Below are 24,800 nucleotides of genomic sequence, written 5' to 3' on the forward strand. Positions count from 1 at the left end.
TTGTTTTGTGCCTGAGTTTTGTCAAGCCGAAAATAAAGGCAACGTTACAAAGTCATCTGACCGCTCGTCATTTTACATACTGAATGCATTATTGACTGACTGACTTCGTTTTCTCCATGTTTAAATTATCATCTAACCACTGTGCCGTCATAAGCTTGCTTACTGGACATCACTTTTTCATGAAGAATGGTGGTCGTATAAACTGCATTATTTCTTTTATCCAGGGCTTTGGTTCTCGGGTCATTAAGGTAAAAAAAAAAAAAACAAGTCTCGTCTCGGCGGTGGCGGCAGCTACACGTTCGTACCGGATAAACCGCCCGTCCCGGCCGGTTCGCCGCGGCGTATTCGGGTCCTGGCTCTGCTCGCACGCCGTGGTGGAACGCTCGAGAAACCGGGGTGTTCGCCGGAGGTCCTGAGGCCAGGGAACCGGGCTCAGCCCGCGTCGCCCGGCCTGCCGGACCGGTGTTGTGCCTTTCGCACAACACCGGTCCGGCAGGCTCCGTCGGAAGACGGCTACTTGCCGACTATCGGTCTCCAGTCGTGCCGGTGTTTAGCCTTAGATGCGTATTTACCACCCGCCTTGGGCTGCATTCCCAAACAGCCCGACTCTGTATCGTCACAAACCCTGTAGTTTAACTTAGTGTTTACAATAGCTTTAGCATTCCTGCTAGCAGCAGTCTCGTATTCGTTCCAAAATTCTTTGTGATGCAGTTTTAAATGGCTGCTGGGTTAGTGGTTTTGAATGAGGACGCTTTCTTTCTGCCTCATGGAATTTCTACGGTACATGTTTCGCAGATGGCGAGAGCGTCGTTTTTTTAGTAACAGCCGCCATAATATTCAACTACTTCTTGTCGTGTAACTCCGCCTCCTCAACCCCTCCTCCCTCAGGGGCTTCAGAGAGGGGAGGGGTTGAGGAGGCGGCGTGCTGAATTCTTCGGTTGCGCACATTTGAAGGCTAAATCAAGTATATAATTATCGGATTGCATTATCGGTTTAATTTTTATTATCTGGATTATCTGTGTGATGTCATAATTGCCATTATCCGCCGATAATTATTGGTGACCGATATTATCGTGTATCTTTAATATATATATATATATATATATATATATATATATATATATTTTTTTTTTTTTTTAATCGTTTTCTAATTGTATTTAACATTACAGACAAAATGTCTTACACTCATCCAGCGTAGGTTTGGCTTAAAGTAGGGCTATCAAATTTATTGCGTTAACGGCGGTAATTATTTTTTTAAATTAATCACCTTAAATAATTAACGCATGCGCCGCACAACCCACTCACGCATTGTCGCGTTCAATCTATAAAGGCGCCGTTTTACCTTTAGATAGCGCTAAAAGGCAGCGTATAATGAGTAGAGAGAATTTTGACAGCCTTTGGAGCCATTTTTTATGTGGCTAAAGCCTTACAATACTTCTCTCAGCAATTAAAAATAACGTGGGAGGCAATGTGGGGAAGAAAGGTAGTATTTGATCATTTTCTTAACACCCTATGTTCTTTCCCAACGCAAAGAAGATATATCAATTAGTGCCCCTACGCACAGTCATGGTTGCACTTCCCATCATGCATTTGGGCAGAAGTTAAATGGCTGCAGTATCATTTACTGAAAGCTCAACAAATACACTAGATGGCAATATTTAGTCACAATATACAAAGTCACTTTTATCCTTTAAGAATTACAAGTCTTTCTATCCGTAGATCCCTCTCACAGAAAGAATGTTAATAATGTAAATGCCATCTTGAGGATTTATTGTCATAATAAACAAATACAGTACTTATGTACTGTATGTTGAATGTATATATTCGTCCGAGTTTTATTCATTTTTTTCTTAATGCATTGCCAAAATGTATATGATCGGGAAAAATTATCGGGAATGATTGGAATTGAATCGGGAGCAAACAAATAAAAAGCAATCGGATCGGGAAATATCGGGATCGGCAGATACTCAAACTAAAACGACCGGGATCGGATCGGGAGCAAAAAAACATGATCGGAACAACCCTAATTACAACGCCACTTTAATTAAACGAATCCTTGAAGCAGCAAAATGTTCTTATCAAATTACTTACAGCACTAAATACATATAAGACATTTTTACCCCCCCCCCCCGCCTCCAAAGTATGCTGTAATTAAAAACAAACCAAAAAAAAAACTTTACTAAAATCTACATTAATTTTTTTGAGCCAGCGCAACCCATCCCTCCTCCCGCAGCCCAGCAAAGGAGTTATCGTCAACCCACCAGGACCCATGGACTGGTGGTCCCCCAGCCATCCGCGCCCCCATCGACCGGCCTTTTGGGATGGGATAAGGGGACATGCCACCCCCCCCCACGCCCACCCGCGTGAGTCTTGATAACTGATTTTTGCATACTCTTTGACAAGAGCCAATCATTATTAAGGGTGGGGAAAAACGTGACAGGCGTTTTTTTAAGACAAGTTAAGAAATATATGAGATAACTAAATGTACTCGCTATAATGCAGGCGAAGATGGCGACCTTCCTAAAAATAAACAAATACATAAAATAAAATACAAATCGGAACGACCGACAAGCGAAAACAATGAAATGCATTGCCGTGTCAATTAGCTAGCGAGCAAAACTAAACCTAAGCTAAATAAGCCTGGGTCGCTGCAACGTAAAGCCAAACGACTTCCACTAAACTTTAAATTGCGATGTTTAATCCACTAAACACTCACTTACGCGATAAGAATGCGTTGAAAGAGCGGGTTTGGTTAGAAAAAGGATACACGAAAGGACTCGAGTCTTGCTTGAGTACACAGATATTGCATGACGTGAACCGGAAGTAGAAACAACCCGGCTCTGGATTTCTTCTTCTTGTTTCTTGGCAGTTCACCCATTGTTTCGTGGGGCATTACCGCCATCTACTGAAATGCAGTCTGTAACTGTTGACTCTCTCGCCAAACCGTCAACCCAGCAGATGGCGCTAATGCCCCATGAGGCAAGGCGTAAACGGCAGGGGAAAAAAAAAAGAAGAAGACGTATTTTTACATTGAACCACTGCTCCGAAGCGCTCTCTTTTGACCTATCCAGGACTTGCCGTTCTGATGTGTTCCCTTCTCCTAACCAAACGAGCTTCTTCAAAATATTCTCACCGGGTAAGTACCGAAGTAAGAATTTGGTGGCCTAAAACGTCGCACCTTAAAGTTTAGCGGAAGTGGTTTGGCCTTATGTTGAAGCTTTCCGGGCTTCCATAACTTCCTTTTATTTAGCATAGCTCGCTAGCCAAGACACGTGTTTGCATTTCAATTGCTTTATCTTAATGCCACTTCTGATTTGTAAATTTTGTTATAAGTGGCGGGGGGGTCGCTCGTTTAACATTAGAGTGATTACATTTAATTGTATGTGACGCTTTTCGACTTGTCTTGAAGATTGCGGCAAAATACTACTGACCGAAGACCAACGCAATCAAAAACATCAACCTAAAGAGTAGAGACGTGCATGATGAGGAGAGGAAATCCAGGCCACGACGAGCAATTAAAAAACAAAGAAAATGAGGGTAAGATCACGACATGAGTTTCATTTTTTATGCAATATCAGACTTGCTTTGATGTGAACGTGATCAGTGCGAGTGACTCCAGGGCAAAATTCACATATGTAACTTGCCACACAACGCTCACGATAACTTCTACAGGGGGGGAAACGAGCTGTTTTCGTCCTTCTGCTGTGAAATTCAGTGAGTTCATCACTAGTAGACGTCCAATCCATTTGAAGTGGGAGGGTGGCAGTTAGGTGCATTGGTTGCCATCCCTCCCACTTCAAACCGAATGGATGTCTGGCCGTCAATGGCAGCCAATGAGTTAACAATTCTATCATCAATGGCAGTGAAAGGGTTGATAAATGATGGGTGTCAGTAATAGTTAATTTACTGTATCTGCAGCTAAAGGGCTGCGTTCAGACTAGGCCTGTCGTGATAAATTTTAGTGTGCGATAATTTAACCCTTTAACACCTAAGCCTATTTTGGCCGAATTTGCATGCCTTTGATGTTGCCTTTATATTTCAAAGAAAAAACTGTTCACAATGGCCAAGTTGGGTCCCTTTTTTCAGGATACCTTGAACTTCATGTCCGAACTGTTGTTTTCTTCACTGACCAACTTTAATCCACATTTTGGACCCAAAAAGACAAAGAATTCCCAAAATCTTTTTTCAAAATTTGTAATGTTGAAGTCCCACTGACAACCAAACATTAAACTTGCTAGGATTAACATTCAATAGAAAAAAAAAAGATTGAATAGTTTTATGTTTGACAATTCAACACAAACAGCAGCTATGGTCATAGGCGTTTTTGGCCTTCACACATACTATGGTCAAAACATGTTATATACAGTGCAAAATAGTGAGAAAAAAATTATATATATTTTCCAACACAAAAAGGGTTTGGAGGATATCTGTTTGTGAAGTTAGGTATTGTACCCATCACCTTATCAAATATGTACATGCAATCCAGCTTCTCGAACACACATCTATATAAAAATTGAAAAGATTCATAGTGAAGAGAAAATAATAAACATTGGGAAAAAAAAGTATTTTCAAAAATATTGACAAGTTGTTCAGTTCAATTCAATTTTTTTCCAGACCCCTCTCATTTTTTTAGGCATGACCCAATAAAGTTTTTTTTTTTTTTTTGCGCACTCAATAAAGTTTGCTTTTGAACATGTCACTAAACTGCGTCACATACAACGTCACACAGCCTACTCGTCTGCCGTTTGCGCGCAGCTGTCACTTCTACTCGCCGAGATGCCGACAGATCCGAGGAAAACAATGACAAATACAGCTCATCCTATTCCTTGAGTTAATGAAATAATACATTAGCTTGCGCTAAATTTAGTTTTCGATTCATTCTGCACGTTTCAAAGTCGCTCGCTGAATCCAACCGGCCGTTGATTGCTACGCGTGTCTCCTTTCCCTTAGTTGGCGCCTTGCTCGTCAATTTATTAAAAATGTTCACATTAGGTTCTTCCTTGTTGACATCACAACAGCTATTGGAATATGTAATCTTTTGTGCTGCTTTCCGTTTTGAAAAAAGGACAAGAAATGATGGAAATCTGGAGATAGACACATGGTCCATGCAGCGTTTTAATGCATATTTATGAGTGCAATAAAACAATAAAACTCAAATGACATTATCTCCAGTTATACTTTGTCGATTGACTTAAAACAAAAACTGGTGTGGACATCAACTTCCGTACTTTCAAACGAGACCAACCAGAGGCACGTGGGTGACGTAATTACAGCGTTACGAGGCTTCAAAGATGATATGCGTAAACCTGTCGCATCCGACACGTTCGGTGTTAAAGGGTTAATAAATTATTGTGATATGCAATATTATTGCCCCCCCCCCATAAAAAATTACAATATCACTGTGAGAATACAGTATATATTTATTGATCAAGTACACCCATTTAACCCTTTAACACCTAAGCCTATTTTGGCGGAATTTGCATGCCTTTGATGTTGCCTTTATATTTTCAAAGAAAAAACTGTTCACAATGGCCAGGTTGGGTCCCTTTTTTCAGGACACCTTGAACTTCATGTCCAAACTGTTGTTTTCTTCACTGACCAATTTAATCCACATTTTGGACCCCAAAAGACAAAAAAATCCCCAAATCTTTTTTAAAAATGTATAATGTTGATGTCCACTGACAACCAAACATGCTCGACCAACGGTTTTGAAGCTTGATAATATTTATTTATCTTGTTAGGATAAACATTCAATAGAAAAAAATAAGATTGAATAGTTTTGTTTGACAATTCAACACAAACAGCAAGTATGGTCATAGGCGTTTTTGGCCTTTACACATACTATGGTCAAAACAGGTTATATACAGTGCAAAATAGTGAGAAAAAAATTAAATCATCTAACAAAAAAAGTGTTTGGAGGATATCTCTTTGTGAAGTTAGGTATTATACCCATCACCTTAACTAAAGTATATACGTACATGCAATCAAGCTTCTCGAACACTCATCTTTATAAAAATTGTAAAGATTATAGTGAAGAAAAAAAAATATATATATAACAGTGAAAAAAAAATATTTTCAAAAATATTGACAAGTAGTTCAGTTCAATTAAAAATTTTCTGGCATACGACCCAATAAAGTTTTTTATTGCGCACTTAAGCTTCTGCATGAACAGGTCACAGAGCTGCGTCACACACAACGTCACGCAGCCTACTCTTTCGGAGTTTGCGCGCTGCTGTCACCTCTACTCGCCGAGACGCCGACTAATCCGAGGAAAACAATGACAAATACAGCTCATCCGATTCCTTGAGTTAATGAAATAATGCATTAGCTTTCGCTAAATTTAGTTTTCAATTCAATCTGCACATTTCAAAGTTGCTCGCTCAATCCAACCGGCCATTGCTTGCTTTGCGTGTCTCCTTTTCCTTAGTTGGCACCTTGCTCGTCAGTTTATTAAAAATGTTCACATTAGGTTCGTCATTCTTGACATCACAACGGCTCTTGGGATATGAAGTCTTTTGTGCTGCTTTCGGTTTTGAAAAAAGGACAAATGATGGAAATATGGAGATAGACACATGGTCCATGCAGCGCTTTAATGCATATTTATGAGTGCAATAAAACTATAAAACTCAAATAGCGTTATCTCCCGTTTTACTTGGTCGATTGACTTCAAATAAAAACTGGTGTGGACATCAACTTCCTTACAGCGTTACGAGGCTTCAAAGATGATATGCGTAAACGTGTCGGATGACACGTTCGGTGTTAAAGGGTTAAACGCAATAAATGATTCCTCTTAAATTCAAAAATACTTTTTAAGAAATCACAACTAAAAAACAATAGACCATGCCTCTTTTAAGTAAAAAACAACAATATTAATACCGCACAGAAACACAAAATAAATGTCTTTTTCAAGAAAAAAATTAAATTGCACCTAATAACTTAAGCATCTAGGCAAATGAAAACTTTTCCCTTCATAGCTTCTGCTATGGCCATGTGTAATATTGTGATTGGATGTTTTCCGAGGCACCATGAAGCGCACGCAACGGTGTTGTTGTTATGTTCATGTGACGCGGCAGTGAGAGAGGCAGTGTCTCTACACAGCCTGCCGAGAGCCACAGGTTGAAGTGTTGTAAGCGCCATGTGTTCATAAAAAACAAAGTTGTCAGCACGTTGTGTGTTTGATATAATTGCCAGAAAAACACACATAATAGGACCCCATACAGCTTCCTTTTAAATGTTGTCCTTATAATGATGATCTGCTACATCATAAATCACTTTGTGACTTTCCACCTCCATGATTGAGCGTTCTTCATTCATTTTCGCTGGTTAAACCATGAATAAGCAACTGGGCTGTTGACTCCAGGCCCGGCTCCGCCCATTTTGACGGATTCATCTGCGGCAAAAATAAAAAATGGCCTAATCCATCCGGCGGGCTCCGGCACGCCGGAGATGATCCACAGTTAATCTGGAGTACTGACGCGGCCGGTATACGTTGAACAATAGGATATAATGAGAACAAATTGGCTCCGACGCGATGTGTTTCCGGACACAGAACAAAAATGCATTTTGCATAGTTGGTTAGGCCTGAACGATATTGGAAAAAACTATTGCTGCGATTTTTTTGGGGGTTGCAATATATTGCGATATTATATTGCGATATTAAAAAAATATATATATGTATTTTTTTTTGCATTGGAAAAAGATGCATATTATACATATATTAGACATGTTTTTTTCAAAATGTTCCCCCTAAAATATGCTTTAAAAAAATGTATATGGCTAACTTTAAAAAATGATTCACTTGCATATTTTAAATTTTTAAACAAATTACGTCACAATGAAAAATATGGCGTCTGTAAAAAAGTCACGGATATCTACCTCATAACTTTCGCTAAATTGTATTTTTTTGTTACTGTCGCATTTTCCCTGCTATGTTAGATGATAAATACCTTTTCCGGGAAAAAAAGAAAAATTGGGGGGGGGGGAAACGTTTAAAAGGGTAAATATATGAAAAAGAAAATCTCGACCACTCCTTGATGTCTGCGATTTCTGCATTGCGACCCCTGTTATAGTACCATGTTTCACCTATAAAATAAAATGAAATAATCCAGCTGCGGCCAGTCACAGCTGTGTCTTGACACTCAGTGATACATGCGACATGGAGTTTTTGGATCGAAACAAGATAAGTACGCGATAATATCTTGTTAAAATCATGGTGTCTGTAATTCTGCTCTCGCATGCTCTCACCTCCAGCTAGGGTTTTGCTGTTTAAAAAACATTTTTTTTTTTTAAAATGCCCTCCTGTTAAAAATTTTTCTTCCCCCAGAAAGTTGACATTTTAAGCTTTCCAATCATGTACCACGTGCAGATCATCGAATCATTTTTAAACAAGAATAATGCACTGTAGTAGAAAAATGCTTTGCTTTATTTAATGCTTCTGTTTATCTACCTTGGCTGCAGAATCACTTCTAGTGTTTATTTCCAGGACACAACACAACAGGTGTACCAAGCATACCCATTCGTCAGAACACCGGCTGTCCCCAACGTTTCCACGCACACACATTCATTCCAGCGCACGCTTCCTTCATGCAACACGTGCTTAACAAGTTAAACGACGACTGAAAGATGCGGTGTGATTGAAGTTCGCCTCTGTGGCAAGATCAAACACAACCATTGTTAACTTTAATAAGCAAGTGCGCAGAGGAACAAAGACCTAGGAGAGGAAGGGAGGGGGAGAGGGAGGTTGTGTGAGTGTCACTAAAGCGATCAGCTCAGGACAGAGAAAGCATGGAGCAACATACATTTGTGGATTAAAAAAAATAAAACTATCGCACGTCCTTGCGATGGGACTATTGCACATGTGCACATCGCGATGGCGATGTTTAAACGATATATCGTTCAGGCCTATAGTTGGTAACAAGAAAGCCGAACTTTTAACAGCACGTCATCCGCACGTGCGTTCGCCTTGCACGCAAGGCGATAAATCGCAGTGGAAAAATGACCGCCTTCATTTTTATTTACTGTGCGATAAATAGAATTATTGCGACAGGTTTAGTTCAGACTACAGGCATATCTGATTCCAATCTGTTCCGTCCTCAAATCCCGATTTTTACAGGTGGCAGTTCAAACTTTTTTTTTTCTTTAGAAAGTTTCCAAATCGGAATTGGGCGTGTTCAGAGTGGACCACATTATTGACCCATCTGACGGGTCCAGGGTTTCCCCTCGGATTTTTTTAAGCAGTTGTGGTGGGCTAAGTCTGAGTCGGACAGCCGCGCAATGTCGTGCTGCGGCGAAATTGCTTTATATCATGACTAGAGCTGAAAAGAATACTCGAGTAACCCGAGTTTAAAAACTGATCCGAGTAATTTTGCCAGCTCTATGCATCACATTTTGTCCGGAATACTTTTAATGCTGGACAACGCGCTGACGTCACGTGCGTAGAGGAAGACACAATAATACCTTACTGCAGCCGACAGCCGCTACAAACTATGCTGACGTTGCTAAAAACTACGCCCACGTGATGCTACGGTGGGTGCAACGGTTCAGTTAGCCCACGGTTCGGTTTGAACCTCTGTTTTGGGATCACGGGTTCGGTTTCGTTTTGCGTTTTTTTTTTTTAAACTGCCTTTATTTTGCTTTTTAAAAAATGAAATAAACGCTTAAAATGTAAACATTTTCAACTGTTAAAATGCCTCTTAGCTCTTTGGCCAGTGTAGTAACTGACTACTGAAATACACACACAGTAGTAAAAAAGTTACTTGGCAAAGTAAGTGGTGTTACACTTCATGTTTTTTTTTTCCATTTTAAAAAAACAAAAACAAAAAAAAAACATAGTAACCTTTGCTATGTTTGGAGGTCATTTAATGTTGTGAATCAACCGTTAAAGTAGATAAAATTGCTCCCGTTTTTGCATTAGTTCCCTTCTGTCTTTCGACATGTGAAACATTTAAAACTGTTTCATCCTTTAAAGATAGACTCAAGTCAAGATTTTGCTGATTTAGGAGTATTTTAGATAAAAAGTTGCTTAGGTGCGCTCGGAAGGTTTACTACACCAGAGCCTTTCTGAGAAGTTTACTGCTCTAAAATGGCGGTTGTTTACTAACGCAACAGAGTCTGTCATTTCGCATGTAGTTCTATATGCATGACATATCTAGGCGTAGATTGTATGCTGTCGGCTACAGTCAGGAAATATTGGCGCCACCTAGCCTAGCATCGCGTTTGCTACAGCGTCTCAACAAACACTCTTCCCTCTCCGTGTCTGACTTTTCTCACGTCATTCAGCCAACCTATTAACGAACATTGTCTCGTTGCAGAAACGGTGACCAAATCCGAACGAATGAAAAAAACGTAATGCACGAAAAACGTGCAGATTTTGAACGCAACATACGGCGTACACATTTAAAAATCAGTGCTCACTTGTACAAATTACGACGCGACCGTACAACTTGACAGGTATGAATTATAGTGGACCGTCACGTCACAGTTAGGTAGTAGCACTCTGTAGCACGGGACATCCAACTAGAGCAGGGCGGTAAACCGAAAATTTACTGTCACCGAAATTCTTCACGATGACCGACGTAATTTTGACAATGTCGGTTGTTATGTACTTTATTCAGTGTGCTTCTCAGCATATATGTCACAGAGACATAACAGATTCCTTTTTATACTGTAATACCACACCCACAGGAAGTGCACACTATGGCAACAGCAGTGTGACATAAATATGTCACATCGGTAAATTCGGTAATTTAATAAAACAAGAAAATATAGTCTTTTTATCCTGCTTTGACGCTGTGTTGTTCGGCTATGTTCATTCCCCTTTAAGAAAGCAGACATTGTGCTTACGTATGGAGTCACGTGGTTTTCAGGAAGCCAATCAAACAGAAGCCCGGTAGGCTAACGCTAGCGGCTAACGCTACAAGTAAACTGGATGGAGTCGGGCTTAAGTTAGCTTCGCCAAACTTTCACCCGCCATTAAGTAAACTCTTGGCTGGTCCCAGACGGGCTTTCACCCGCTGTCCTCCCTGGTTGTCACGATATCAGCAGAGGATGCTTTCAGTGCTTTCTTCTGGTACCCAACCCACAGGCTAACGCTAGCGGCTAACAACGGCTACAAATGAACGTGAAAGAGTCGGACAGCGGCTCTAACCTTGTCGAAACGGCTGAAATTAATGAGTGGACTGGGCACGGACTTCATGTAGCAATCATCATGTCGCGTTATTTGGCACCTCTGTGTGATTTCTCTGAAAACTTTAATGATGGTAAAGCACTCAGGATAAAGTATAATCCAACAGTGAAGCCTATATATAATATGACAGTTTAATGGCCACAGCTATTTTTCTGTATGTGTTTGCTTTATTCTGCCATCATAAAACCTTAAATGTTTCATTGGCATCGGAGCAATACAGCTTTAATCTGGTTGTGTCTGTGTGGGGGGTGCATGTATTAAAAAATGTTTCGGGGACAAAAAAAAATAACTGAAACCTTGACGTAAACACTTGTGTTGAATAATTATGTCACAGCAGCCATTACCAATAAGTTGTCTGAAGTGTACTGATAAGGCTGCAAGTCATTTGTGTTAGAATGACATGTTTGCACAGTCGTCATATTGATTTTTATAATGTTGTACATTTTTCAAGTCATACAAGCTGTTATAAATGTTCACACTAGAATTCTTATTGTTTACAAGATTTTTTTAATACTTAATGTTTAGACTGCAAGTGCAATTGTTAAATTGAAAGCTGGTTAAATAAATTTAATGAGAAACTGTTAATTTGTATTCCATGCATTAATTCAAATTTTCAAATTATATAACAGTCTGCTTGGGCGAATTTATCGTCATTTATCGTTATCGAGGTAAATCTGCTCAATTTATCGTGATATGTACTTAAGGTCATATTGCCCAGCCCTACGTCCAACTATCAGTGGTCAGGGCGAAACTATGCTTTAGCGAAATCATCTTCGATGGCTTTGCGTGCCATTTCATAAATGTCAGGGATTACGTTGTTGGAGAAATATGTCCGCGAGGGAACAATGTAACGCGGGTCAAGCGTTGCAAATAAATTAACGAAGCCCGCCGTGTGTTTTGACTGGTGTCATTTTCGGGGTTGTCCTGCCCTGAGAAAGTGATATCTGTGGGTGATGCCGGCTGAGGTGCCGGAGTCATGTTATAAAAGTGTTGCCATTAGCATAGGGAACAAGTGCTGAGCAATGCTTGCAATTTGTTTTTCTCAATATTTTCTCTCCCTCCGCATTGTAGTCCACGGGGAAACCAAAATGTTGCCACACCGTAGATTTGAAAGAGGCCGGTGCTTCCTCAAAATTCGGTCTCTCCACTCCATTGCTCGCCATAGCTATTTGTAAAGATGCACGATAATATCGGTTACCGATAGTTATCGACCGATAATGGCAATTATGACGTCACACCGATAATCCAGATTTTTAAAAATGCAACCAATAATGCAATCCGATAATTATATACGTGATTTAGCCTCTAAATGTGTGCAATCGACGTAGTTTTATCCAGTCAACGCATGTTAAAGGAATTTTTGTGAAATTAAGTATTTACTTTGTAAATATTATTCGTCAATTAATGCAAATTGTTTAGATGTTGGAATTTACTACTTTTTAACATTTGATGTGGAAAACTTGGCAATAAATACTATTTTTGCACAGTAACATTTGCTCTTATGTATAATTTAAAATTGTATATATATCTTTTATTAGAATTATCGGCTTGACATTATCGGTTATCGGCTGGAAGGAGGAGGAAATTATTGGTTATCGGTATCGGCCGAAAAATGCATTATCGTGCATCACTAGCTATTTGTTTTCTTTCTTGTTTCACTTTCACTTCGCAGTAAGCGATGGGCGTTACTCGGCTTCTATTACACAGGTGCTTGACAGCGATCTGACATTTACTTGCTGGGCGGGAATTGCTCCACAGCGGTGCTTCACGTCACACACAGGCACATAGAGCTCGATCAATTCATTCCACAAGTGTTCGTAATACATTAATTGCAAAACTGAAAAGGCGCGGTTCATAAAGGCGTATTGAACCGTACAGGGCGAACCGTACGGTTCGGCTTTGAACCGCAAACCGTTGCACCGCTAGTAGCAGGTAGCGTCTGATGCGTCTCATAGATACTTCATGTGTATAGAACTAGATGCGAAATGACACTCGGCGGCGTTAGTAAAGAGCTGCTATCTTAAAGCAGTAGACTTGTCAGTGCTAATCAATAAGATTAACCTTACTGTCACTTGCTCACATAACGTTACCCCTGCGGAGGGAAGGGTTTTTAATAATTATGACGTCAATTTTAATTTATGAGAATAATTATCGCACACTAAAATTTGTTATCGCGACAGGCCTATTCATAGCCGACGTGCTACCGTGGTATGCGAGCCGTAGCAGGGAGTGAACCGGCGATTCACTTGGCTCGTTGTCGTCTGTTCGTCTGATTTCCTACTCAGGAAGGCGGCGGCGTCCATAAAAAACCCGAGAGGTGTCGGATGGCTTTTTAGGGATTCTTTTATTGACTAAAACAAAAAACATGGGGGATGCAGCCACTTAAGTCCACGCTACCCGTGCACTTTCCCAACTCTCACCTATCCCTCTCTCTCGCTCTCCCACTTTCTTCCTCTCCCCTCAATCTGACAATGCCAGGCACATTGAGAATAACAGCGGCACCCCCAAGGGGGCTGCTAACAACAGCTTGCTTCGCGAGCGCCCGCCATTCTAAACTTTATCCATATGTAATTTTTTTTTTTACCCGTCATTACCCGTCGACGGTATTTTTTGCCAATCGACGCATTTTCGTCATCGATGACGTCGACTAGTCGGGACAGCTCTAGAGTCAATGAGCCAGAACATGGCATTATTACAAGAATTTAGTGTGAATCTCCCCAACCTGTTTGCAATAAGTTAGAAATTGCAGCATGGTGCCATTTTGATCTTTACATATTTTTACTATCCTGGGGAAATATTAGCTCCCTAGTGTAATTTTTCCAATGCTTTTTCTTTGATGAAACACAGAAAAAAAAACTGCCAGAGTATGGACAAATATTGTTCAGGCTTAACGAAGACTATCAAAATGTTTTTGGCCTGTCATGGGTGTTCCAACAGGACACTGTCCTAAAATAGCACCAGGAAATGGTAGGAGACCAGTGTCCCAAAAGCTTGATTTTCTTTATCTTGTGTCCCGTAGACATCACAGTAGAAGACCTTCTCCTGGAGAAGCACGATCCCCCTGACGTTAAACAGGACAAGTCAGACATGCTGTCCATCAAACAGGAGGCGGAGCCAGTGACCCCCAGCATTAAAGAAGAACAACAGGAAGAGGAAATCCCCAAGTTTCCAATGACTGTAAGAGTGAAGAGTGACGAAGATGAAGGTCCAAGCGAAGAGAGCAGAGCAGCGAAACTAGCAAGCGGTAGCTTGTTCCGACACCTGCCATCAAAAGGTGAGGGACAATCGCAGCCGGACGACCTCTTAGCGCCACTGTCGGACAGCGGCGATGTAACATCGCACTCTTGTGACTTTTACATCGATGAGAAGGATGTTGACTTTGAGCAAAATGCTTTGAAATCCTTAAACAAGTCATCACTTAGAAGAAACACAAAAGAACGCACGGGTGGGAAACCATTTTCCTGCTCACATTGCGATAAAACATTCACTACCAAGGAGTATTTAATGAAACACGAGTATACACACACGGGAGGAAAGCCCTTTCTCTGCACATTTTGTGGTAAAAGATTCACTCGCGAGGGAACTTTAAAAATACACACAAAAAGACACACTGGAGACACCCTAACCCATACACACAAAGAGGAAAAGGGCAAAGAAGACAACGGTTTTCTCTGCACATTTTGTGGTAAAAGATTCTCCCTCAAGGGAAATTTAAAGATGCACATAAGAAGACACACTGGAGAGAAGCCTTTTGTCTGCTCTCTTTGCGATAAAAGATTTTGTACGAACTTGGAGTTAAAAAGACACACGAGAACACACACTAGAGAGAAGCCTTTTCCCTGCACATTTTGTGGTGAAAGATTCACCCATAGCGTACAATTAGTACGTCACACAAGTGCACATACGAGGGAAAAGCCTTATCGCTGCAGATTTTGCGGGGAAAGATTCACCCACAGGGAAAATTTGAATAGACACAAAAGAACACACATTGGAGAGAAGCCTTTCGTCTGCACATTTTGTGGTAAAAGGTTCACCCAGAAGGGATATTTAGAGATACACACAAGAAAACACACCGGAGACGAGCCTTTTGTCTGCTCTCTTTGCGATAGAAGATTTAGTACGAAGCAAGCGTTCACAAGACACACGCGTACACACACTGGAAAAAAGCCTTTCGTCTGCTCTCTTTGCAATAAAAGATTTTGTAGGAAGGATATCTTAACAAGACACACGAGGACACACACAGGGGAAAAGCCTTTAGTCTGCACATTTGGTGGTAAAAGATTCACCCAGAAGGGATCTTTAAATACACACAAAAGAATACACACTGGAGAGAAACCTTTTGTCTGCTCGCTTTGCAATAAAAGATTTTGTAGGAACGAAGTCTTAAAAGAACACATGAGGACACACACAGGGGAAAAGCCTTTTGTCTGCACATTTTGTTGTAAAAGATTCAACCGGAAGGCATCTTTAAATACACACAAAAGAACACATACCGGAGAGAAGCCTTTTGTCTGCTCTAGTTGCAATAAAAGATTTTGGAGCAAGGAAGTCTTAACAACACACATGAGGACACACTCAGGGGAAAAGCCTTTTTGCTGCACATTTTGTGGTAAAAGATTCACCCAGTCGGGATCTTTAAATACACACAAAAGAATACACACTGGAGAGAAGCCTTTCGTCTGCTCTCTTTGCAATAGAAGATTTTGTAGGAAGGAAGTCTTAAAAGAACACATGAGGACACACACAGGGGAAAAGCCTTTCGTCTGCACATTTTGTGGTAAAAGATTCACCCAGAAGGGTAGTTTGAATGTACACACAAGAACACACACTGGAGAGAAGCCCTTCGTCTGCTCTCTTTGCGATAAAAGATTTTGTACGAAGCAAGCGTTAACAAGACATACTAGAACACACACTGGAGAAAGGCCTTTTGTTTGCACATTTTGTGGTAAAGGATTCTGCCAGCAGGGACAATTAACAGAGCACATCAGAAGGAAGCCTTTAGTCTGCTCTCTTTGCCATAAAAGATTTTGTAAGAAGGAAGAGTTGAATAGACATGTGCATTCACACAAGGTAAAAGGGTCACCCGAATGAAGAATTAAACGATTACGCAAGAACACACACCAAGGAGAAACCTCCTCCCGAAGGGAACCACGGACAACTTTTAGTTCTTGAAGATACAGTGCCTTACAAAAGTATTCGGCCCCCTTGAATCTTGCAACCTTTCGCCACATTTCAGGCTTCAAACATAAAGATATGAAATTCAATTTTTTTGTCAAGAATCAACAACAAGTGGGACACAATTGTGAAGTGGAACAACATTTATTGGATAATTTAAACTTTTTTAACAAATAAAAAACTGAAAAGTGGGGCGTGCAATATTATTCGGCCCCTTTACTTTCTGTGCAGCAAACTCACTCCAGAAGTTCAGTGAGGATCTCTGAATGATCCAATGTTGTCCTAAATGACCGATGATGATAAATAGAATCCACCTGTGTGTAATCAAGTCTCCGTATAAATGCACCTGCTCTGTGATAGTCTCAGGGTTCTGTTTAAAGTGCAGAGAGCATTATGAAAACCAAGGGACACACCAGGCAGGTCCGAGATACTGTTGTGGAGAAGTTTAAAGCCGGATTTGGATACAAAAAGTTTTCCCAAGCTTTAAACATCTCAAGGAGCACTGTGCAAGCCATCATTTTGAAATGGAAGTTGAATGAATATTGAAATCTACCAAGACCCGGCCGTCCTTCCAAACTTTCTTCTCAAACAAGGAGAAAACTGATCAGAGATGCAGCCAAGAGGCCCATGATCACTCTGGATGAACTGCAGAGATCTACAGCTGAGGTGGGAGAGTCTGTCCATAGGACAAATCTGCACAAATCTGGCCTTTATGGAAGAGTGGCAAGAAGAAAGCCATTTCTCAAAGATATCCATAAAAAGTCTGCTTTAAAGTTTGCCACAAGCCACCTGGAAGACACAGCAAACATGTGGAAGAAGGTGCTCTGGTCAGATGAAACCAAAATTGAACTTTTTGGCCACAATGCAAAACGATATGTTTGGCGTAAAAGCAACACAGCTCATCACCCTGAACACACCCTCCCCACTGTCAAACATGGTGGTGGCAGCATCATGGTTTGGGCCTGCTTTTCTTCAGCGGGGACAGGGAAGATGGTTAAAATTGACGGGAAGATGGATGCAGCCAAATACAGGGACATTCTGGAAGAAAACCTGTTGGTATCTGCACAAGACCTGAGACTGGGACGGAGATTTATCTTCCAACAGGACAATGATCCAAAACATAAAGCCAAATCTACAATGGAATGGTTCAAAAATAAACGTATCCAGTTGTTAGAATGGCCAAGTCAAAGTCCAGACCTGAATCCAATCGAGAATCTGTGGAAAGAGCTGAAGACTGCTGTTCACAAACACTCTCCATCCAACCTCACTGAGCTCGAGCTGTTATGCAAGGAAGACTGGGCAAGAATGTCAGTCTCTCGATGTGCAAAACTGATAGAAACATACCCCAAGCGAGTTGCAGCTGTAATTGGAGCAAAAGGTGGGGCTACAAAGTATTAATGCAAGGGGGCCGAATAATATTGCACGCCCCATTTTTCAGTTTTTTATTTGTTAAAAAAGTTTAAATTATCCAATAAATTTTGTTCCACTTCACGATTGTGTCCCACTTGTTGTTGATTTTTGACAAAAAATTAAAATTTATGTAAATAATCTTTATGTTTGAAGCCTGAAATGTGGCGAAAGGTTGCAAGGTTCAAGGGGGCCGAATACTTTTGCAAGGTACTGTAAATGTTAGTATGACTTAAAATAATTTGAGCTTCCAACCCCTCTCAATGTTTTCGTTTTTATAAAATTTGAAAAATTAGTTTTAGTAGGTTGTCATTGTTGTTGACGACCCAATGCACTCTGGACGGTGACGTCGCTCTGCAGCGCTGCCCTACTATCCGCTTGCCTGGCACGGCCAGACTGTTCTCCCTGTATCTTTCAATCACTGAGAGAATAGTCTGGGACCCAGCCCATTAACGGCCTCTCGAGCAAGTACAAAATCAATTGTCAAATCAGATTCGTGTATTTGCGTGACGTGTTCTTAACAAGCAACGTCACTCACTGCGTCAGAAGTAGTCTCCACAACAACAGAGATGGCGAACAGGAGAGCCGAGAATATGTTCCAATCCACGGTAAAATCATTTTTAAATGATCAAAAACACAACGACACAAGTCATTGACAACAGTCTGTCTCGCGCTAGCCATGTTGAATAAACTCCACTCTCCTCGTATGTTTACTTCCGCACGCAAGTCCCTCATCGCGTTTCTAACGTCGCATCTGCCCGTCGCTGATTGGTCCATTCCGCTGTCTGTTTGCTGTGGCTTGCTCCGCCCTGGAAATTTTATCCGCATATTGGTGGCCAGACTCAATAGCTGGAACAGCGGTGAGTCTGGAGTACCAGGCTATACTTATGCAGTGTCACTCCTTAGCTACATAAACGTACCGTATTTTTCGGACTAAAAGTCGTTTTTTTTTCCCCATAGTTTGGCTGGGGGTGTGACTTATACTCTTGAGCGACTTATGTGTGAAATTATTAACACATTATTACCGTAATTTTCGGTCTATAAGCCGCTACTATTTTCCTTCATTTTGTATCCTGCGGCCTATAGTCCAGTCACTCCAGCGCGTTTTATTTGTTGGGGTTAATAGGTGAGACCTTATTTGACAGCAGCATCATAAGATCGCCATAATTATGACATGACACTATCATGGACTGTACTGAATGCTTATGACAGATGTCATTAAGTGTCATCAGGCAAATTATGTCACTAACTCCAATTTTATCCAGCTTGGATCTTTTACATCCATTCAAAAGTGAGATAATTTACCGGCTAAAACTACATCACATCTGTAATAAGCATTCATCAATGCTCATGACTGTGTCATGTCATAATTATGATTGTCTAATGAGAGTCTTATGGCGCCACTGTCAATAAAGTGTCACCAAATACCATGACTCGTTATTAATGAAACTAGAACAGTAACTGAAGAAACAATTAGCACGAAACATGGAATTTGATTTTCTGTAGTGCTGCAATGCATGCTAGGAGGCATTTTGGACAACAACAGTGTTGACAACAGGTGACAGCAGAGGCTGTCTCCCTCAAGGTAGTAGTGATGGCCAAATGAAGCTTCTAGAAGTAATGAAGCTTTGAACCAATTGGCTGCAAAGCTTCATGGTGGTTCATTTGGTCTTAAAGTGTTACCGGTTCATATCCTTTGATGTAAATATCCCATAATACATTGAGGACAGCTGCGGCTTATAGTCTAGTGCGGCATATCTATGAATAAATGCCGTTTTCGTGCCAAATTTCGTGGGTGGCGGCTTATAGTGGGAAAATTACGGTATTTCATTTCACGTTATTTTGGTGTTTTGGAGTGACATTGTTGGTTTGGTAAACTTGTTAGCATGTTCTTTATGCTATAGTTATCTGAATAACTCTTAATAGCTAAGTTACGTTAACATACCGGCCGTGTTCGCATTTCGTTGTTCATGCAGCATGTAACATTATCATACTGTACACCAGGGTTCACTAAATCCGGACTTTGGTGCCACGTTTCCTATCGTGTTTTCCATGTCTCCCTCCGCCAACACACCTGAATCAAAATAATCAGGATCATTATCAGGCTTCTGGAGAGGTTGCTGACGACATAATCATTTGATTCAGGTGTGTTAGGGGAGAGAGACGTGGAAAACACGACAGGAAAAGTGGCAGTGAGGTCCGGATTTAGTGAATCCTGCTGTACACTAATGAGCATGTTGTTCTCTATTGTATTTTTATTTTAAATTGCCTTTTAAGATGACATATTTTCTATGTGTTGGATTTTATCAAGGAAATTTCCCCCCAAAATGCGACTTTGCTCCGGTGCGACGTATGCTTTTTTTTTTTTTTTTCTCTTCATTGCGCATTTTTGGGCTGGTGAGACTTATACTCAGGCGCAACTTATAGTCCGAAAAATACGGTAATCGGTGCTACCCTTGCAGCAAAAGCAATTAAATTAAGGTGTCCAGCGAGATTCGGACAAGCGTTTCCCGTGCGATCGACGAATGCGTAGACCACAGGACTATACTTTCACGTGACTTTATAGCAGTGGTTCTTAACCTTGCTAAAGGTACCTGTCAGGGAAGTTCAACTTTGAACTCCAAGACAAGTGTCAACTCGATAGCTCGATGAGAAATCAATCAGACCAGCCAAAGATTGTCAGCTTCAAAGGCTTTATGAACAAGAGGTCTCGGGTACAGACACGGAGCCACGTACAAAGCGTCCTCGCTGCATGCGGACAAAAGAGAAATGCAGGGCATGCCTCTATTTATGGGTTGACATCATAGAAACAAAACCAAAACTTACTATAGCATATCCTGGTAAAAATATCTCGTTACAGAAAAACATCTCTAGTAGGGGGAAAAACACCTCAAGTTATGACCTAGAACGATGATGAGCTCAGTCTGATCAGCCACAGTCGTCCATTGTATTCATTCAGGGCATATTGGAAAACACAGGAACATAACGGTCCATATTTGGGCATATTGTGATACAGTCTACAATAGTCAAGGCTATGGGAAGCCACACTCAAACAGGTTACTCTAACAATGATGCTCTATGCTACAATGTTCTCAGGCAAGCATAACAAAAGCATACAAAATATGATATATAATGGTTGTGTTTTAAGCATGAATAAAATTCTCTCACACTACCGAACCCCACAAGTTTCACATGTGGATTCACCGAACCCTTCGGAATGAGATATCGAGAATTTTTTTTTTTTTTAAATTCAAAACCAATATATCTTGGCTAGCAAGCTAATAATTTAGCAAACTCCCGTTCAAAATTCGTCTCATTTTGACTGTGTGTTTTGTAAACAGGTCAAAATTTGAGAAGAAGCTGGCCAATGGTCTGTTGTATTCCCGCATACCAATTGCCAGTCAACCTTCCACTGAGCAAACCAGTTCCTCCTCCTATCAGTTTGAGGACTAGCAGTAAAAAGAAATGGATTAAGCTTGTAAACTGAGAGCTAACCAGTCCAAAACCTGGTGTAAAAAGCCACTTTGTCTAGATTTAATCAGCGTACGAAAATGGGGCTCTGCGTTGCTTACCTTCGCCGAACCCCTTAGACTTACTTACCGAACCCCTGGGGTTCGAACGAACCCAGGTTAAGAACCACTGCTTTATAGTCATGATATTAGTTATAAAGCAATAGCAACCCACATGCGTTGAGTGTCTGTGCGGCAAAACCTGACAGGGAAACGCAACTGAAAAGAAAGTGCGGCTGGCTTGGTCACGAAATTTATAAAAAAAATTTAAAAAACTCACTTCAGACAGCAAGCACACAACAATAACATAAGGATTGCGTAAAAGGGGTTATTGAACACACTGGGGAAAAAAATAGGGGATCGCGAAAAGGGAGACACAAAAAGGGTCCGTGAAAGTAAGTCGGGATCAGTAAAGAAAAAAAAAAACGAGGGAAACCCGCAGTGAGAGGAAGCGGAAAAAAACAATGCAATGATGCAACTTGCAATGAAGGAATATACAAACTGTCAAATGGCAGCAAGTCAATATCTCGGCAAGCCGCCTAGGATTGGTTTAAAAACACTGCTGATGAGCTGGAATTGGATGCAGGGAAGACGTTGGGAACTCATCCCATAGCTCTGTAACAAAACAATCTGACCAGCAGCAGAACGTGACCAAATCATGCCAGTCGTCATACTGGCTTCGCTTGCTAGCTCGTACAGCTATTCTCGCAGTTCAGTACAACCACGTCATCACCCGAGCGTGCATTGCATGTGTAAAACATGGCGCCCTCTGTAGGTCAAAACATGAACTAAATATTATGGCTTTTCAATCAATGACAATAACAAATGTGGTCCTAAAAACATATTTTAGTAAAAGAGAACAATTATGGTTTATTAGAGCCTACAAGCCTTTAAGTCCGAGGTTCCCTTTCGTCATTTATCATGAACAGACCACTCCCAGATGTAAGAGATGAAGTTTCATTTCATTGAAATGAAATGAATAGAAAATGTTATTTTTCATGTTTTGATGTCTATTTTTTTCAAAATATTGTTCAAAAGTGGCATTTTTGGGATGTAAATGATTCAGTGCTCATTTGCTCAACCTCGATGTGCAATGTCAAATTCGAGCTAAGATGTTCCTTTTTTATGATCAGTTGTCATAACCTTAGTGAGATTTAGTTTATCGGCAATCAAGCAATGTGTGTATGTTATTTTCCATATTTGCCATTTGAAAAAGCGTCATGGAAAATGAACGAATGAATGAATTCTTCAACTTTAGCTTGTTATAACACATTCAAAAATAAAAAAAATTTGGAAAAACGTTCATGACATCATCCTTTGATGACAGTAAAAAGATGTGCAACTAGGAATGTTTGAACTATTTTTTTTAGTTTATAGTCATAGAAAAATCAACCCCTAATTTCACAAAAAAATGACAAGGGTTAAAGGGAAACTTAACAAAACACACAAAAACCCACACTGGAGAAACATTTTGCCTGCAGATTGAGAGAAAAGATTGCTTAATAAAGCAAAATTAAGAAGACACACAGACACTCAGCGAGGAGAAAACTTTTGTATACACAGTTTGTGAGAAAAGGTTGTTGGCAGTGTTGTTAATAACGGCGTTAGAATATAATGGCGTTATTTTTTTTTTTTTTCAGTATTGAGTAATCTCATTTTCTCATCTTGGCAACGCCGTTACAGTTACTGAGGCGGTAAAGGCGCGCGTTCAGCACCCCCGTGACCCGCGTTAGGATTAGTGGTGCAGAAAATGAATGAAAGGTTTAACACTCGTATTAGGCTACTGCAGTGCTTCTCAATTATTTTCTGTTATACCCCCCAAGAAGACATAAATGTTTCGCACCCCCCCCAAACTCTCTGCCACCACTAAATAGTATCATTTGTCCAAAGAATTACTATTGAAAGTCCACCTCTGCCTAACATTCTTTTTTTCTATTGAAGAAAAAAAGTAACACATAACATAACTTTAGTAACATTGTTTTTCTTTGTAACAGAAAAAACTTGCACGCATCAATTTGCCTGAATTAAAATAGTCACATCCAAACTGTAAAAATACGCTGAAGGTAAATTTTTGACCATTTGATACTGGAATTTTTTTTTTTGATAAAATCAATAAATAATAATAATGTTGCTAATCAATTTGGATTTAACTCATAAGGACAATATGCCAAAAAATTTGACAGAAAAAACAAAACTGAATAGAAGAAAAACGACGGTGTCATCGGACAGAGGGACAGTTTTTATTATTGCTGCTCGCAGTATTACCTCCTTTGCAATGTTTGCAGTGGTTTGGGATTATCTTGCACTGAGCATGCTAACAGTGCTCACGGGTTTACTGATGTAACACTGAAAGCGCGACGATTGTTGGCAATATTTGACAGGTTTTCGCAGAAAAACAAGTCTGCTTATCAATGAGATTGGGATCTAACGTCTTTAAGTGATGTCTTAGTTGATTTGGTTTCCCGCTGTCCACTACAATCATTTTTACACACAGTAAACAGTGGTCTTTCCTCGTCTCCCACTGTATTAAAAGTCAAAGCCAAACGGCCCGAAAACAGCGCATTCTGCAGGCAAACCGAAGGTGAGGGCGGTCATCGGGACGATCCCAAGCCGAAAATGGCACTTCTCGGGCAGACACGTGAGAACCGGAGAAGACAGTGGGTTGCTGCGTGAGTACGGCCAGAAAACGGCGCACAGCTCTTCATCTTCATCTCTTTGCTGTGTGCTCTTACTTGGTTCTACGCACTCTGAAAATGAGAGCGCCATTGCCACCCACTGAGTATGATGTGCCAGTATGTTTCCCGAGGTCACATGCGCCACCCTTGGCATCGCTCTGTGCCCTCCCTGGGGGGGTGCGCCCCACTATTTGAGAAGTACTGGGCTACTGCATTACACTGGAACAAGACATAAATGAGAAACTGATTTCCATTCAAAATGGTATTTTTTTTCACTGATTTGCAAAACTCCATTTATTTTTTCCCCCCCCTCAAATCTAAAAGCAAAACCTCAATTTTAAATATTCAAGAACATTGGATGTACCTTAAAATTGAAGATAATGTAAACATTGACAAAAAAAAGATATACTTGAACAAAAAAGTACAAATGACATACATTATGCACAGTGAAATGGAATATATTTTAAGACTAAGCAAACATTGAATTTATTTCATTTAATTATTAGGAAATTTGTAGCCCAACATAAATGGGTCCAAAGTGCACATTAATACGGAAGATTAAAATAAAATATAACTCAATTCTTTCTCTTTCTTTCTGATCAATTTTCCATTGCATTGCCCCTTTAATTCAACAAGCTTGTCTTTTTTTTCACTATTTGTTGTTCCAAAAAAACAGAGGGGTCTGGCGGCACACTGCACCTCTAAGGCCCCTCTTCCGCTTGTCTCAGTCCCGCTATGACTTCCCCCTGGCTGGTTGAAGGACACGGCAAAAAAATCGGGGCTGGGGAGCTGTCCACCTTGCTTTGCAGACCTCTGACAAAACGCTGGACATGTATCTCGACGCTAGTT

At 40.5% G+C, this 24,800-nt stretch overlaps 2 protein-coding genes across 4 annotated transcripts in view; one reads left to right on the top strand and one right to left on the bottom strand.

Annotated features, from left to right (window-relative positions):
* The window catches only part of LOC130931838 (oocyte zinc finger protein XlCOF6-like), a 43,879-nt gene extending 41,051 nt beyond the window's left edge, over positions 1-2,828 (bottom strand). Inside the window, exon 1 of the mRNA XM_057861002.1 lies at positions 2,721-2,828. The gene's annotated coding sequence lies outside the window, so the exon portion shown is untranslated. The remainder of the gene's footprint in view (positions 1-2,720) is intronic.
* Positions 2,829-2,997: 169 nt separating this feature from the next.
* Positions 2,998-24,800, top strand: part of LOC130921365 (gastrula zinc finger protein XlCGF58.1-like) — a 46,266-nt gene continuing 24,463 nt past the window's right edge. For all 3 annotated transcript variants that reach the window (XM_057845187.1, XM_057845167.1, XM_057845178.1), the window contains exons 1-3: positions 2,998-3,136; positions 3,410-3,537; positions 14,205-14,459. In XM_057845187.1, the coding sequence (XP_057701170.1) occupies positions 3,480-3,537; positions 14,205-14,459 (313 nt within the window). In that variant the 5' untranslated portion in view covers positions 2,998-3,136; positions 3,410-3,479. The remainder of the gene's footprint in view (positions 3,137-3,409; positions 3,538-14,204; positions 14,460-24,800) is intronic.

Source organism: Corythoichthys intestinalis, chromosome 1 (genome assembly GCF_030265065.1).
Source record: "Corythoichthys intestinalis isolate RoL2023-P3 chromosome 1, ASM3026506v1, whole genome shotgun sequence".
NCBI classification, from domain to species: domain Eukaryota; kingdom Metazoa; phylum Chordata; class Actinopteri; order Syngnathiformes; family Syngnathidae; genus Corythoichthys; species Corythoichthys intestinalis.